This window comes from Anabrus simplex, chromosome 14 (assembly GCF_040414725.1).
Source record: "Anabrus simplex isolate iqAnaSimp1 chromosome 14, ASM4041472v1, whole genome shotgun sequence".
Classification (NCBI taxonomy): domain Eukaryota; kingdom Metazoa; phylum Arthropoda; class Insecta; order Orthoptera; family Tettigoniidae; genus Anabrus; species Anabrus simplex.
Genome location: NC_090278.1, coordinates 73,447,686 through 73,464,794, shown reverse-complemented (window position 1 = coordinate 73,464,794; position 17,109 = coordinate 73,447,686). Strand labels below are relative to the sequence as shown.

General features: G+C 37.9%; 1 protein-coding gene across 6 annotated transcripts in view; it reads right to left on the bottom strand.

Moving 5' to 3' along the window:
• The window catches only part of Fip1 (Factor interacting with poly(A) polymerase 1), an 82,693-nt gene extending 67,803 nt beyond the window's left edge, over positions 1-14,890 (bottom strand). For all 6 annotated transcript variants that reach the window (XR_010861572.2, XM_067158294.2, XM_067158296.2 and 3 more), the window contains exons 1-3: positions 14,637-14,890; positions 6,029-6,182; positions 6-160 (exon numbers count right to left, since the gene is read on the bottom strand). Coding sequence is in view for 5 of the 6 variants with exons in the window: in XM_067158294.2 (XP_067014395.1) it covers positions 6-160; positions 6,029-6,182; positions 14,637-14,792 (465 nt within the window). In the remaining variant the exon portion in view is untranslated. The remainder of the gene's footprint in view (positions 1-5; positions 161-6,028; positions 6,183-14,636) is intronic.
• Between the last annotated feature and the right edge of the window lie 2,219 nt (positions 14,891-17,109).

Here is a 17,109-nt window from a genome sequence, read left to right as displayed (position 1 = left end):
TTTACCTTTAGTTTCTCACCGCCCGCTGCAGATGTTAGGAGACCCCCTCGCTTAATATTGAGACTTGTATATGTGGGACTGGTTTTAATGTCTCCAATAACAACCTGGACATCATCGTCACTGTCTTCATCGTCATCGTCCTGATTCTCAACACTAGGCTCTATAAATACAGAGAACAAAATGCCAGTTTATCCCTTCCATCACTTAACAAGAACATATTCTACAGTTCTAAAACAACTATTGCTGACACTATGCTTTTCTCATTACACTAAGATACATGATCCATTATGAACAGAGACTTGTTTGCTGATTTTAAAAAAAGTACCTTATTAGGAAGATCCAAATGCTATATACTAATTGTAAAAGCTGTGTCAGAATTGGTGATGGTCACTCTGAATGGTTCAATACAACCAAAGGAGTACAACAGGGAAGTGCCTTATCACCTCTTCTCTTCATAGCAGTTATGGATACCATTTTAAAGGAACTAAAAGGAAAAGGTAATAAAGATCTTCAGGCTCTGTTGCAGACGATGTGGCAAAATGGGATGAAACAAAGGAGGGAGTGCAAAATAATCTGAATGTATGGTGTAAGAAGTTTGAAGATTATGGAATGAAACTGAACCCATCAAAAACAGTAGCATTGAAAATTAGCAGACATAATACAGAATGCAACATAAAAAAACAGGACCACCAAGTTGAAGTAGTACACCAATTCAGTTATTTAGGAAGCGTAATGGCTAGTAATAACAGAGCTGAGATAAAAATAACAAACAGAGTAACCAAAGGCTCTAACTTTTACAGTATCTTTAGACACCTACTATGGGATGAGAAGGTCCCACAAAGAACAAAAATGACCCTTACATATTCTCTAGAAACCTGCACACCAACATCAAAGGATTGTAGTAGGATTCAAGCCTGTGAAATGAAATTTCTTAGAACTGCCCTCCAAAAGACCCGACTTAATCATGTGAAAAATGATGAGATCTGATCTAACCTAGGTCTAAATGAATCGATGGAGGAAAGACTTAGGTCATCTAGACTTAAATGGTTTGGGCATGTTAAACGAATGAATAGCACAAGGTTACCATATGCTTATTTGGAAAAGAGAATAACAGGTAGAAGACCAGCTGGAAGACCAAGAAGAAGATGGATGGACCAACTGAGGGAAGACGTGGAGAGAAGAGGATGGAATTGGGAATCTGTCTTGGACAACGAAATGTTTTTGAATAGGCAACTTTGGAAGACGCTCGTTTTCAAACACCCTACCCGGCTCGCTGGAAGGGCAAACCAATGATGATGATGATGATGATGATGACTCTTGTGTATACAGGAATACTCTTTACAATAAAATTATTTGCTAGGCAAGGTAATAAACGAAATAAAGGCCGGTTCTACCACCTACGGATAAAGTAATGTGTAACTTACCCTCTTATAAAAGGATATTTCCATTCGACCACTTCTGAGTAGCCCCATCGGCAGCCTAAATCATAACTACCTGGGGCACAAATTATTCGACGCTTCCAGGGTCTGGTAAGATTTTACCTTCGTATGCTATTAAGTTTCATGTGATCCGTATTGAAAGTTGTTTACTGAAATGGGTCCACCTGTTCAATTCAACTGAAATGTGTACAAAATGAATAGGATTCAAAATGTTTCCTGTCATCCTAAGATGTAGTCCTCTTCTTCTTCTTCTCCTTCGCATTTATCCCGCTTAATTGCAGGGTCTGCTGTTCTACACTTCCTTTTCCACTCGATGTGATCTTGTGCATCTTTAGGAGAGACTTTCGCCACACCCATGTCCTCCCACAGAGTGTCGAGCCAGCGCTTCATTGGTCGCCCTCGTGCTCTGCGCCCCACAGGACTTAAGTTTAATGCCCTTCTCGCAACTGAAGAACCACGTCTGTGTAGCACCTGGCCATACCGTCGCAAACTATTCTCTCGTTTTCTCAGCGACTGCAGCCACACCAAATGCCATCCGAACATCCTTATTTCTGATGTGGTCCAGTCTAGTGAGTCCCAGTGGCCAGCGAAGCATCATCATCTTCATCTCCATTACATGCAGTTATTGTTCGTGTCTCCTTATAACTGGCCAACACTCGGTTCCATACAGTGCCATTGGTCTAATCATGGTTCTACAGATTTTGGATTTCAGATACATTGGCGCCCTCCGATCAAAACGGACTACTGTGACTTGACAGCACTTCATCCAGGCAGGATTGATTCTGCTTCGAACATCTGGGAGCATGCCACCATCCGATTGGATAAGTGATCCCAGATATTTAAATCGATGTTTTGAGAATTTCAACGCCTTCGATGTTAGTTATAAACAACTTACTAAGCCCTTTGCAGTCTAAAGAACATTTGGTTCAGATCATTTGGATCAGGATAGAGTATTTACGTTTTTCACAATGAAAAAATATCCAAATAAAAAATCACACAGAAATTATTATAAATCAGAATTTTTTAAGTGAAAGCCATTTTCTTTTCAGTTTCAACTCAGTTAGCATAACCTTTAAATTTTTCAGTCTGTCAAAATTAGTTCAAGATTAAGAAACGTTAGGAAATATCTAAAAAAGGGAACTTTTATTAATAATAGAATCTATTACCAAGAAAAATTATAGAGAAACTTTGGATTTGAAGCAACAATTGGAGGAAAGCTGAGAGCTTGCACAGAAAATGACTGATGAGTGTTTTAAAATCTTTACTTGGCTTGAATTTCATGCTGGCTTCATATATATATTTATATATTTTTGTTTTTTCTTTTTATTCGTGTCTTGCCTTTACTTCGATTTTGACTGATGATGGTCTCGGGTAAGACCGAAACTAGTTTCAACAAATATATGTAACTTTTTTAAGGTTACGACAAACAGTATTGAATAGGTGGAAATCTTTAGCTTTTGTTTTACACTATACTACTCTTCAATACGGATTAATATGAAATTTATAACCTATGATTAGTTTATTTCTGGTTTGCTTCATGTCAGTTTTCTTTTTAATTTGGCTCGTCGTTTAAGCGGACAATTTACTTAACTAAGCAACATTAATGTATACATCAGCTGAATAGGATCCTGTGCAATGCCATCACATGCATTCTCTTTTTCTTCCACAGCTTTAAGTACTCTTGATTTCTTTAGTCAACAATGACCTGCGAGAGTAAATTTACAAACAACTGTTAGCGCGTTTCTTATCACTAGTGTATTTGGGGACATGAAATGAAGTGAAATAAACACAATTTGATGCACTTTTTTTGTTGTTGTTGAGATTACTACATGTTGCCACCTTTTTCCTTCTATTTCATGTTTCAACACTTTTCTCCCCCACTTCCATCTGTGTTTTTAAAATATTAGACCTTTTTTCTCTGCTTCAACAGATTTTCTCGGGCAAAAAGTTTGATAAAATTAAATACTTCATCTGTGCCCTAAACTCTACTTTTTTTGCTATTTGCTTTACGTCACAAATAGGTCTTCAGGCGATGATGGGACAGGAAAGGCCTAGGGATGAGAAGGAAAACCATCTTCAGGGCTGCTGAAAGAGGGGTTTGAACCCACTATCTCTCAGATGCGAGCTCACAGCTGCATGCCCCTAACCGCACACCCAACTCGCCCGGTGCCCTAGACTCAATGGACGCAGAAGCCATTAAGCAAGCCCAACAATTATACAACAACAAAGACTTAGAATTGGAACTTTTTGCAGTGCAATGGCTACAAGTATTTGCCTGATGTGATTCAGAGTTTGGAAGAAGTTGATGAGTGTTAGGGAGAACCTTGATGGATTTGCTAAAGACAAATTCGAATTACATTTGAAGAACAATCCAGATGTGGAAACCTTTGTAACTTTGATTAAACTTCCTTTACGAGTGCTGAAAAGATATGCTTTCTTGGTTTCTGTAGTTGTCGAGTGGAGTTCCTCTCTTATATAAGAATCTACTGAGCTCAAAGCGCCTGCGACTTACTGCCAAAGCATTGAAATGTTGTGTGCAATCCAATATAACAAGTTTATTAATTATTAGAAGCCAGTAAATGGGATAAGGAAAGTTCATGCAACTGGCTTAAACCTTAATAACTTGATTTCATCAACAGCTTTTTTGCACCTTTTTGTATGTATTTTCAGAACCTTCTTTTGCCCCTTTTCTGACCATACTTTCCATCTTAACAACCTTTTCCTACTTACCACCTTCTTCCCCTTCACTGAACAACATGCGTAGATGTGAATTAGCATATAATAAATTCTTTAATTACTTCTTGTTCACGATATCTTACAGTGTCCATTTCCAACAAAAATTGCTTACAATATGCTGCAGAAATCCGCAACAATAATGCCCTTTCACATCAGGTGATATTCGGCACGAAAGGGGCACATTCTTTGCAATGTGAATTGTAGTCCAATAATGAGCACAATTCCACTGCAGGCAATACAATTTCAGTGAAGGAGAAGGAAACAATAAAAGAGCTTCCATTTGTTTATCAGCAAAACTAAGACTATCTAAGACTTAATATGCAACAACCACAGTAGTTTCTACCCATTTTCCAGATCATAGAAGATACAACTATCTAAATTTATTCACCTAAAAATTAGCTGATGCTAAGTCTAAAAACCAGATTCACCTACTTTTTAATCATCATCATCATCATCATCATCATCATCATCATCATCATCAATGTCCCACTCCAGTCGCCCGGGTGTGGTTAACAAGCCTCCTACACTCCTTTCTGTCCTTCCACTTTTCCTGCTCCATTACTTCCGCAACATCCAATCCAGCTTCTCTAATGTCCTTCCAAATCTGATCCATCCACCTTCTTCTCGGTCTTTCAACTGATCTCTTTCCCTTAACTTCTCTTTCCAATTCTCTTCTTGCTACCCGTTCCCTTCCCATTCTTTTTACATGTCCGAACTATCTCAGCCTTGCTTTCCGTATGTTCTGTACTAACGGTTTTATATTTAGCTCTTCTCTGATATTAATATTTTGAATTCTATCTCTTCTTGGTTTTTTTTTTTTTATCTTAAAAATTTCATTTCTACTGCTTGGATCTTACCACCTTGTCTCTTATTAGTTTCCAGTGTTTCTAGTCCGTATGTAACAATTGGTATGAAATACTGTTTATATAATGTTAACTGAGTTCTCTTGGGTACTTTGTCACCCCATCAAAGCTCTCTGACTTGATGATAAAATGTTGTACCTGTACTTAGTCTGTTATTAATTTCAGCGTTGATTTCATTTCTTCCATTAATAATGCTACCCAAATATGTAAACTGTTCTACATTCTCTAACCGTTCTCCGTCTATGTTCACTTGGCTTCTCTTTTTCTCTTTTCCACAATGCAGGACTACAGTTTCCTTTTTACTAATTACCAATCCAAACTCCTTCAGATTTTCATTCCAAATGTCCAGTCTCCTTTGTAATTCCTTTTCTCCCTTTCCCCAAATCACCACATCATCTGCAAATACCGAAGCATTCATTTCACCACTACTGATACTCTGTTTTACATGTTTTATGATTTCATCCATCAATATAATAAACAATTATGGTGACAGTGCACTTCGTTGCTTGAGACTTTTTTTTGTTTAAAATGTTTCAGAGTCACCACTCCCCACTCGTACACTGCTTTTACTCTCATGATACAACATTTTTATTTTGTTAATTAATGATTTTGGTACAATCTTTTTCATGTTTTCTCATAACTGTATCATAAGCTTTTTCCAAATACAAAAATATGATGATGATTTCTTTGTTCCTTCAATTCACCCATGTTTAGTTTGTGTAAATGTTAAGAACAAGAGCAAAACATCTTATACAAAAATTGTGTTATGCCATAATAAACATAGAAATGTCTCTTGAACTAATCTCACTGCAATCCATCCAATGTACATCCTTTACTCTCAGCTGTTAAGCATGGCTTTTTCAACAAACTGAAACACTTAAAAGGTTATATATTAATAGTTCAAAGAGGAAAAGAACATTATACCTGCAGTCATGTTCACCTTCCGAAAATTATATCAACAAAGGAATGAAGTAATACAAACAATATTACCTGTGTCTTTACCAGTGTCTCCAGTTACAATCTGCAACTGGGCATTCTCATCTTCCCCGCCGCTGAGTTGGCCTTCCTCTTGTTCGTTGTTAACGAGAGGGGCTATGGCCGGGGGTTCAGGAACTGGAGCTGGTACTGGGACAGGAGCTGGCTGCTGTAAAAGACAAAAGAACTTGTAAGACTTTGGGAACTATTCAAGGAAATAAAAGTATAAACTGCATAAAAAATACAGGATGGTGGGAAACAATGTGAACCACGTATATAAGCGTTAGAGGGTTGGTCATACTGATAAATAATTTGAAAGAAATCATTCAATATCTTCCGCCGTTGTCATTTTATCAACCACTAAAGTTAGCCAATTAGATCGTTTTATGGGAGAATTGAAATGGGCTTTGTGAAGCGGTGTTGCTAAATCTGCACATGAATTAAGACAGGCTTGAGAGCACCATTGGAAGAAAAATAAAATCACCATGGGAGAGATTTGAACATGGACCTCCGAAATGACAGGATCATGCCATAGCACCGGCTGAAGTCCACAGTGTGTTTGTGTTCTTACAATGGCTCTCAAGCTGGTCTTAAGCCACGTTCAGATTTAGCAACACCGCCTCACAAAGCCCATTTGAATTCACCCGTGAAGCGATCTGATTAGCTAAATTCAGCAGCTCATAAAATGACGATGGTGTGAGATATAAATTTTTTTTAAAGGAAATGAACAGTGTTTTGAGTAATTCAGGTGAACTCATAATAGATCGCAGGGAATCACTGGAGAGATGGAGGGAATATTTTGAACATCTTCTCAATGTAAAAGGAATCCTCCTGGTGGTGGTGCGAACAGCCAAGCTCATGGAGAGGAGGAAAATGATGGTGAAATTACGCTTGAGGAAGTGGAAAGGATGGTAAATAAACTCCATTGTCATAAAGCAGCAGGAATAGATGAAATTAGACCTAAAATGGTGAAGTATAGTGGGAAGGCAGGGATGAAATGGCTTCATAGAGTAGTAAGATTAGCATGGAGTGTTGGTAAGGTACCTTCAGATTGAACAAAAGCAGTAATTGCACCTATCTATAAACAAGGGAACAGGAAGGATTGCAACAACTATCGAGGTGTCTCATTGATTAGTATACCCGGCAAGGTATTCACTGGCATCTTAGAAGGGAGGGTGCGATCAGCCGTTGAGAGAAAGTTGGATGAAAACCAGTGTGGTTTCAGACCAAAGAGAGGCTGTCAGGATCAGATTTTCAGTATGTGCCAGGTAATTGAAAAATGCTACGAGAGGAATAGGCAGTTGTGTTTATGTTCCGTAGATCTAGAGAAAGCATATGACAGGGTACCGAGGGAAAAGATGTTCGCCATACTGGGGGACTATGGAATTAAAGGTAGATTATTAAAATCAATCAAAGGCATTTATGTTGACAATTGGGCTTGGTTTAGGGTACTTACAGGGGTTAGACAAGGCTGTAATCTTTCACCTTTGCTGTTCGTGGTTTACATGGATCATCTGCTGAAAGGTATAAAATGGCAGGGAGGGATTCAGTTAGGTGGAAATTTAGTCGGCAGTCTGGCCTATGCTGACGACTTGGTCTTAATGGCAGATTGTGCCGAAAACCTGCAGACTAATATCTTAGAACTTGAAAATAGGTGCAATGAGTATGGTATGAAAATTAGCCTTTCGAAGACTAAATTGAAGTCAGTAGGTAAGAAATCCAAGAGAACTGAATGTCAGATTGGTGATACAAAGCTAGAAGAGGTCGATAATTTCGAGTATTTAGGTTGTGTGTTCTCCCAGGATGGTAATGTAGTAAGTGAGATTGAATCAAGGTGTAGTAAAGCTAATGCAGTGAGTTCGCAGTTGCGATCAACAGTGTAATCGTACAACAGTTACAGATTTCATTCATCATTTATTATTATTATTATTATTATCATCATCATTAATTGAGCAGTTTATTGTAGCCGGGAAGAACTCAGCTGGATTCCCTGAGAAGGCTGCCAACGGACAATCTTGGGTATTGTGGTGAACACCTTGTCTTTCAGCACTATTGCCTCATCCAGGAGAAATAATTTTCTTCCATTTTGTTGATAATTTTCAATGCTCCACTGTGTTTTGACATTGATTTAGATGCTTGAGCTGCAGCGTTCACATTGGCTTTCTTCCTTGCAATGAGCAAACTGACAACTGCACAATCTCAGAACCATCGTTGTAGTTCACCTTTCCTTCACTAGTACTGATCTGTGCACATCCAAGCTAGTGACAAAAACCCACTGGTCTAACATGTTATGGTTAGTCCACACCAAAGTTAATAAACAATGTTAACAAAACAAAGTTAATAAACAATGTTAATGAAAACATTTTTTCAACATGTTAATAAACTTTTGTTAACAAACTTCTTCAACATTGTATCCACACCAAAATAACTGTTTGTGAGGTTACAATAAATAGGGACAGGTAGAAGAAAATACTTACAGCTGCAGCTTTCATTATTTCAGTGAGTACAATTAGAGAAAAACACAGACACGAAGTGTGGCAAAGAAAAGTACTGGAAAGGCGAGTAGAATTAAGTTTGGAAAGAACAGTTTTGTCAGAACTTTTAATTTATGGTGCAGCAGGCTTTCAAAATTCTCTTGAGAATGCCCCCCACATGATCGTCAGTTCTTGTTGACAGTAATTGGATCTGAAATTGCAAGTAATGATATAGAATATCGGAAAGCTGACTCCACTAATGACAGGCTATTTTTTTATAGGTGTAACTTCAAGATTCCTAGCAACTGGTGATTCAGACATTTCACATATTTACCTAGTGTATTTATCTGGAGTATCAAAACAAGCAATTTCAGCTATTGTGTCTGAGGTGTTTGAAGCCTTATACAACAATATCAAGGAATTGGTAACAGAACAAAATTTTAAAAATCTTCATTTAACCTACCTACTTAGGATAGTATCATTTTGATGATATACAAGCGATTAAGGGAGGTTAGGTTATTCAGCGAGGTGCGAAGCTAGAAATGAAACTACATTAGAACACATCTAAAAGAACATCATACAGAATTTAAGGTACTGTATATTAGAACTTTCACTTGCGAATTGATAGTAAATTTTTAGAAAAAATAAGAAATCATCATATTCCGCATTTCAAATTTGCGGGCTCTAATTGCATTCTTGCGCTTGTGCGAACCGAAATGTTAACAAAAACATGGAAAGTAAATGAAAAAATTCATTCACAAAAGTTAAAGAAATTTTAAAGACATGATACTGTATAGGCTTTTGGGCTTATGCCGTGTCAAGAAAATAAGGTGAAATTCTTAACATTATTTACCAGTTTGGAAGTAAATAAATTAGTGTATTGATAAGGTGGTGACTCATATTATTTTTGTACAGGGAACTGTGCTCTGCGTCCTCAGAAGAAATCTCGACTCTCCACAAGAAAGGCTTCTTAAACAATGACACTTTAAATTTGGATGTTATAACAGAAGTGGAAAAATGGTACGGTCATTCGCCACCAGATGGTCCGAAGGACGTGGCAATGCTAGCGTTCACAGTGAGAGCTGACTGAACCATCACAATCAGTCTAAGCGGTTCACATAACGTATTTGCGTAACACATGACACTGGCAGGTGTATGGCATAGACTCAAGCCTGGAATGAAACATCTGGCGACGAGGAACGTACGAATTTAGAAAACACCGAGACGAAATAACAATAGTGAAGGGATTGGGAAGGGAACTTCCTACGTAAATTCTTAATACCTGGTTGCCAGCCAGTTCCCTGCCGTAGGGCCGTGAAAGCATTAATGACAACATTAAAGAAATTTTATCAACATGCTTGAAAAGTTAATTAACACGTTATTTTTGTTATTAACATCCAAAAATGTTCATGAACATTGTTCGTTAACGGTGTTTATTAACAAGGTTAATGAAAACATCTTGGTGTGGACGCACCTTTAGGGGTGTTTAGCAGATATCCCTCAAGTAATAATTATAATAATGCTATTTGCTTTACGTCCCACTAACTACTTTTTTTAAGGTCTTCGGAGACGCCGAGGTGCTGGAATTTTGTCCCGCAGGAGTTCTTTTACGTGCCAGTAAATCTACCGACATGGGACTGTCGTATTTGAGCACCTTCAAATACTACCGGACTGAGCCAGGATCGAACCTGCCAGGTTGGGGTTAAAAGGCCAGCGCCTTAACCGTCTGAGCCACTCAGCCCGGCTATCCCTCAAGTAGCTGGGGTTCTGTTTCGTTTCAGCCACTGGCCCACATTCATTACGATTGTTTCTGTGCCACAGCAGCTTGTCTTTCATGGTCTGTGCACATCCTGATTAGTGACACAAAACCAAAAATCTACTGAGAGGAAGATCAGGGTCTTGTGTACTGTATGTCTTTAAAGGCCCAAATAGAGGCATAATGAGGCATTAATATGGCTGCTCTAAATGTGTGCCATATTTTGCCATCAGAAATGCCCTGCAATATATTTAATAGGGTCCCTATAAGGTATGCCTTATAATGACATAGTTGTATAATCTGGATGCCTGATAATGTGTGAAGTCCAGCCTGATTACGTTTTATAGAAGGGTTCATGTGGCAAAACATGATAATGCATTGGTTTAGGATGCTGTAAAGTATATTTCCCAATTTCAATGGTATGTGAGAGACAATCTTTGTTAATGCATATAAATGTATCATACATAGATGACCTAACAGTGTGATGCACTAAAATTACAGTTGTCTTAGTTCCATTTAGCATTTTCATTAGATACAGTCTCAGGACAACGAGATGGTACTGGGAGAAAACACTAATTGTTAGAGACTAGTAATTTAATTTTGATTCCAAAATTTTTCATCACTTTCAAAATTTTGACTTAAATTTAGATGTAACCTATAACAGTTTTGCACTGTTAGATACTTCTTACTTCAAATATTCCCCAGGTTACAGACAAGGAACAAGTTTATTCAACCAATTTATCTGTCCCTTTCCTTTATGCCTTCATCCGTTTCAATAATTTGGGAGGGTGCCCATAATCATCCACCTCTAGTTACGGCTCTGTAAAATGTTGTAGTCATTAATTCTGCTGTGGGCCGAGGACCTTCGATGTTAGGCCCCTTTAAACAACAAGTAGCATTAAATTCTGTCTCTTATGTTTCGCTTATAAATAAACAAGATTATAACAAATTAATATTTTGATATTTTAAATAAGGTAATTGTAACTGAGATAGCCATGTAAATATTTTATATTATGCAGATATTAATGAACAATGTTTGTTTAAATAAGATGATCCTTCTGGACCTATCTTAATATGCCACTGAAAGCAACGTTTCTTCAAAAACTGTGCTAAGTAATTAGGAGCAATTAGAAAAATAGGAGCATAGCATAAAGTATGGCAAATTTATTTTTTAATATGCTACTGCCAGGTGCAGGTCTTTTGATTTGACTCCCGTAGGCGACCTGCGCGTCGTGATGAGGATGAAATGATGATGAAGACAACACATACACCCAGCCCCCGTGCCAGCGAAATTAACCAATGATGGTTAAAATTCCTGACCCTACCAGAAATCGAACCCAGGACCCTTGTGGCCAAACGCCAGCACGCTAACCGCTTAGCCATGGAGCTGGACATGCTACTAAATAATTACTCAAAAACAGAAAGAAAAAAAAATCTTAAAGAAAAGCATTAAGAAAATGAAACTTGGGATATTAATATAAACATAAATATGGTATCATTTGTATACTGTGTTATCAATGATAATGTTTCCAGTGTGAAAAAGCCTCAATGAGTGTGATTATGAAGACTCTTTAAAAACTTCAATAATATGTATTTAAGATGATCAGAGACTCTTTATTTTATTGGTTCGTTATTTTGCTTCCTGTCTGCTCTTTCTACCAGGGAAAACTCATTGTTGTTGTATGAGTCATCAGTCCATAGACTGGTTTGATGCAGCCCTCCATGCCACCCTATCCTGTGCTAACCTTTTCATTTCTACGTAACTATTGCATCCTACATCTGCTCTAATCTGCTTGTCATATTCATACCTTGGTCTACCATTACCGTTCTTACCACCTACACTTCCTTCAAAAACCAACTGAACAAGTCCTGGGTGTCTTAAGATGTGTCCTATCATTCTATCTCTTCTTCTCGTCAAATTTAGCCAAATCGATCTCCTCTCACCAATTCGATTCAGTATCCCTTCATTCGTGATTCGCTCTATCCATCTCACCTTCAGCATTCTTCTGTAACACCACATTTCAAAAGCTTCTATTCTCTTTCTTTCTGAGCTAGATATAGTCCATGTTTCACTTCCATACAATGCCACGCTCCAGACGAAAGTCTTCAAAAACATCTTTCTAATTCCGATATCAATGTTTGAAGTGAGCAAATTTCTTTTCTTAAGAAAGCTCTTCCTTCCTTGTGCTAGTCTGCATTTTATGTCCTCCTTACTTCTGCCATCGTTAGTTATTTTACTACCCAAGTAACAATATTCATCTACTTCCTTTAAGACTTCATTTCCTAATCTAATATTTTCTACATCACCTGCCTTCGTTCGACTGCACTCCATTACTTTTGTTTTGGACTTACTTATTTTCATCTTGTACTCCTTACCCAAGACTTCATCCATACCATTCAGCAACTTCTCGAGATCTTCTGCAGTCTCAGATAAAATAACAATATCATCGGCAAATCTCAAGGTTTTGATTTCCTCTCCTTGGACTGTGATTCCCTTTCCAAATTTCTCTTTGATTTCCTTTACTGCCTGTTCTATGTAAACATTGAAAAGGAGAGGGGACAAACTGCAGCCTTGCCTCACTCCTTTCTGGATTGCTGCTTCTTTTTCAAAGCCCTCGATTCTTATCACTGCAGACTGATATTTATACAGATTGTAGATAATTCTTCGTTCTCGGTATCTGATCCCTATCATCTTCAGAATCATAAATAGCTTGGTCCATTCAACATTATCGAATGCCTTTTCTAGATCTACGAATGCCATGTACGTGGGCTTGTCCTTCTTGATTCGATCCTCTAAGATCAGACGTAAAGTCAGGATTGCTCCACGTGTTCCTACACTTCTTCTGAAGCCAAATTCATCTTCTCCCAACTCAGCTTCAACTTGTTTTTCCATTCTTCTGTAAATAATACGTGTTAAAATTTTTCAGGCATGAGATACTAAACTAACGGTGCGGTAGTTTTCACACCTGTCAGCACCGGCTTTCTTGGGAATAGGTATAACAACATTCTTCCGAAAATCGGATGGGACTTCTCCTGTCTCATACATCTTGCCTACTAAATGAAATAACCTTGCCATGCTGGTTTCTCCTAAGGCAGTGAGTAACTCAGAGGGAATGTCATCAATTCCAGGTGCCTTGTTCCTATTGAGGTCACTCACAGCTCTGTCAAACTCTGACCTCAAAATTGGGTCTCACATTTCATCAGTATCAACAGCCTCTTCATGTTCCAGAACCAAATTATCTACATCTTTACCTTGATACAACTGTTGGATATGCTCCTGCCATCTTTCTGCTTTGTCTTCTTTCCCTAGAAGTGGCTTTCCATCTGAGCTCTTAATATTCATACACCTAGATTTCCTTTCTCCAACTCATAATAAAGCCAAACGTGTTTTGTTGTCAAGTTTGGGTAAACGCGGTGAGGTACAACGTTCATTCCTGGCCGGCCCCCACAACAGCATGTTATAAAGACGGCCATGGCTGGGGGAGAGGGGCAAGCAAAGGTGGTCTGTGGGGGGGGGGGGGGGGGGGGGGTATTAACCGCCACCTTAGAGCTGCGTCAAGGCCCACAGGTCTCTAGTATTCCCTATGAAAGTACCGACTACTGGATAGTTATGTCATGGATACTGCATCCGGCATACACCATAACTCATCACTTTGAAACTCCACTGTTTCGTTATTTCCAAGCATGATGCGAGCTCTATCGGAGACAACAGAACTGCCCTTCAGACAATACGAACACAGAAAATAGCAGCATTTCAGGGTGACATACTGTCGGTTTTAATTTTTCTACATAAATAAGGATATTACTAAAGGTAGGTACGCCGGTCCCCAGCAACCATACAGGAAGGGCCTCTCCTCACATCTACTGTACTTTAGCTATCGTTTAACATCATTTTTATATGATTTTCATCTTCCGAAAAACACCAACTAGTTAGTAAAGTGTCACCCCTTATTCCACCTCTACATAATATATACCACAATCTGTTATATCATTGTTGCAATAGCAAATTCTACATTTTCTCCAATTGCACATAGTTGGGAGTTTTCATTTTCTAACTCACAAGGATAGAACGTAAAACTTTTTAAAAGAAATATCCCTACTAGTGTGACATGGTAACCACTGTTAAAGCAATCCAAACACCGGTAGTTCATAAAAGTCCAAGAAACTCCAACTAAACGAATCTATTCAATAAGCCAAAAACCACACCAACACAAATTTTCACAAAATCACCTAACTCATTCTTGTATCACTCGTTAAGTGATTTATATACATACATAACCTAAAATGCGCGGAAGCTAGTACTTGAGGGCACTTTAATAATTACTCACTCCAACACATCACAGCCTTCCGAAATAAAACAATACCATCAAATCAAACTGTATAATGAACATACCAGCTCTTCTGTAATTTCTGGGGCATCATTCTGCGGTTCTTGTTGGGCATTTTCTGATTCTGTATCAGGCTTAGACTCTTTATTTTCCGATTCAGGTTGTTCCGGGTTCGAATCACCATAAAGCCATTGATCTTCATTTCCAGAATCATCAGCCATATTTGTGACTGGTCAAATCTACAATAACAATTACAAATGATAATTAAATAACATTTTACCAATACAAAACATTTGTGTAGTAGCTCATGGTATCCCCAATGTAAACTCCTTGAATAAGGAGACGAGATACGTAAACTACTCTTTGGCAACGTCCAAAATTAAGACCAAAGAGGATAGAATAGAAGATTAAGACAGCATTCATATTCTATCGAAAAGGCAACGATCGACTGGAAGGTGGTGGCTTCAAAGTTACGTTTGAGGATATGGTAAAAAAATAAATTTTAAAAAAAGGTTTACAGCAAAAATAAATAAATAAATAAATAAATAAATAAATAAATAAATAAATAAATAAATAAATAAATAAATAAATAAATAAATAAATAAATGAAGTTAGGTTTTAGTTTAAGCTTTCTGCGTTTTAATTTTTCTTACATTTTGCATTAGATTAAGGGACTGTAAAGAATGACTATGTAAACTCAAGTTAATAATTTCAGTAAAGTCTGTTATACCTACAATTGGTACTATTTATCATAATTAAGTATCCTCAAATACAGTAGGGACAATACGCAACACAGTCCGGATTTAGCCTTGTTAAAATGGGAAACGGTTAAAGCAGCGGTACAGCACTGATCACTATACATGGATCGCTGATGGCAGATCTCCGCTGCAGGAGAAAGTACGCCAAGTTGAGCGCGCGGACCGCAATGTTGGTGTACCCATCCTAGAGCTCTCCTTATGGGGAAGCAAAATTAATATAACAATTTTAAATCGCAATTAATGGCGCATTGGAATAATTTAAAAAATGGGGACATGTTCACTCAAAGCATAAGGACATTGGGAACACTGTCACGTCATTCCCAGGTCAGTAAATCTCCGGGAAAGCAATAAAAATGAGTGTATAATAACGGCCGACAAATATTAACTTAGGTGCAGTATACATGCAGTTAGCGATCGGTAACACAATACGCGTGAAAAAAGTTTCTGGAAACAATACTGTAAATTGTATGCACGTATGCCACGAAATTATGCATTCTTAAGGGGAGGATGACTGAATTTTTCGTATTTTGAGCCAAAAACTCGGATTTATTTTTATTCACACATTCCCTTTTCAGAAAATGTTTTTATGTTAGTCATTCCGGCTTGTTTAAAGATTGTAAAAGCCATTTAATATGAGCCCGCAGGACATTTAAACGCCCAGAACAACACCCACTTCTCCTGTAATGGCATAATGATAGTTTACTGTGTGTTTTTCGCCGGATATTCAAGTTTTTCGCGGCGTATTTGCTGTAGAAGTACACCCAGGCATACTGACAATCACTTGTTTACTACGTAATCAATACAATTACGTTATGTTAGGAAATATTTTAATTTGCTTTTTCTTGCAAGTTGCTTTACGTCGCACCGATACATATAGGTCTTATGACGACGATGGGACAGGAAAGGCCTGGGAATGGGAAGGAAGCGGCCGTGGCCTTAATTAAGGTACAGCCCCAGCATTTGCCTGGTCTGAAAAGGGGAAACCACGGAAAAACATCTTCAGGGCTGCCGAAAGTGGGGTTCGAACCCACTATCTCCCGGATGCGAGCTCACAGCTGCGCGCTCCTAACCTATTTTAATTTGAACTGACGGAGAGAACGTTGTACCTCATCCAAATAGTACTCTACTTATATCTGCCACACATGTATACTTTGATAGTTAAAATATATTATATACCGTATTTGTATTATTCGTTTACATTTAGGAATTTGTATTTGTGTTAATCGTAGTAGTACAAGCATGGCCCCCTTTTTTGTTTATATTTTACTAACATGCAGAAGTAACATGTGGTTTCAATTCAGCGAGTGAAATATCTAAACAAGTGATTTATTCATTGATGTGTTACATCTTCATTCCTTTGTAAACGTGTGATTTATAGCGTAGAGTTCATAGTGCGTCGTTTTAGTGTATAGAAAAGTGGTAATTACAGTGTTAACCAGGTAAGACCAACTCACGCCACAGTAACGCTTACCTGATATGTAAACACATCCAAATTTTACACATATATAGTGATACTTAACATTTTTCATACAAAGAGGAAAGGAAATATTCCAAGAGAATAACATTTGTCACCATCTTGAATAGTTTAAATCGATTAATCATAAGAAGCACGCTTAAATTTGGATTTAAAAACACTCCTTAATGCTCTTTTCACCGCCTTGTTTTGCCCTACATCAGCTGATCGCTCAGAGCTTGATGTTGGTGCCACGCTTGGCCGGTAGATACATAGGGAGCGACCTCTCACCTGTTTGTATGCTGGAAAGAATTAAGCATAAACAAA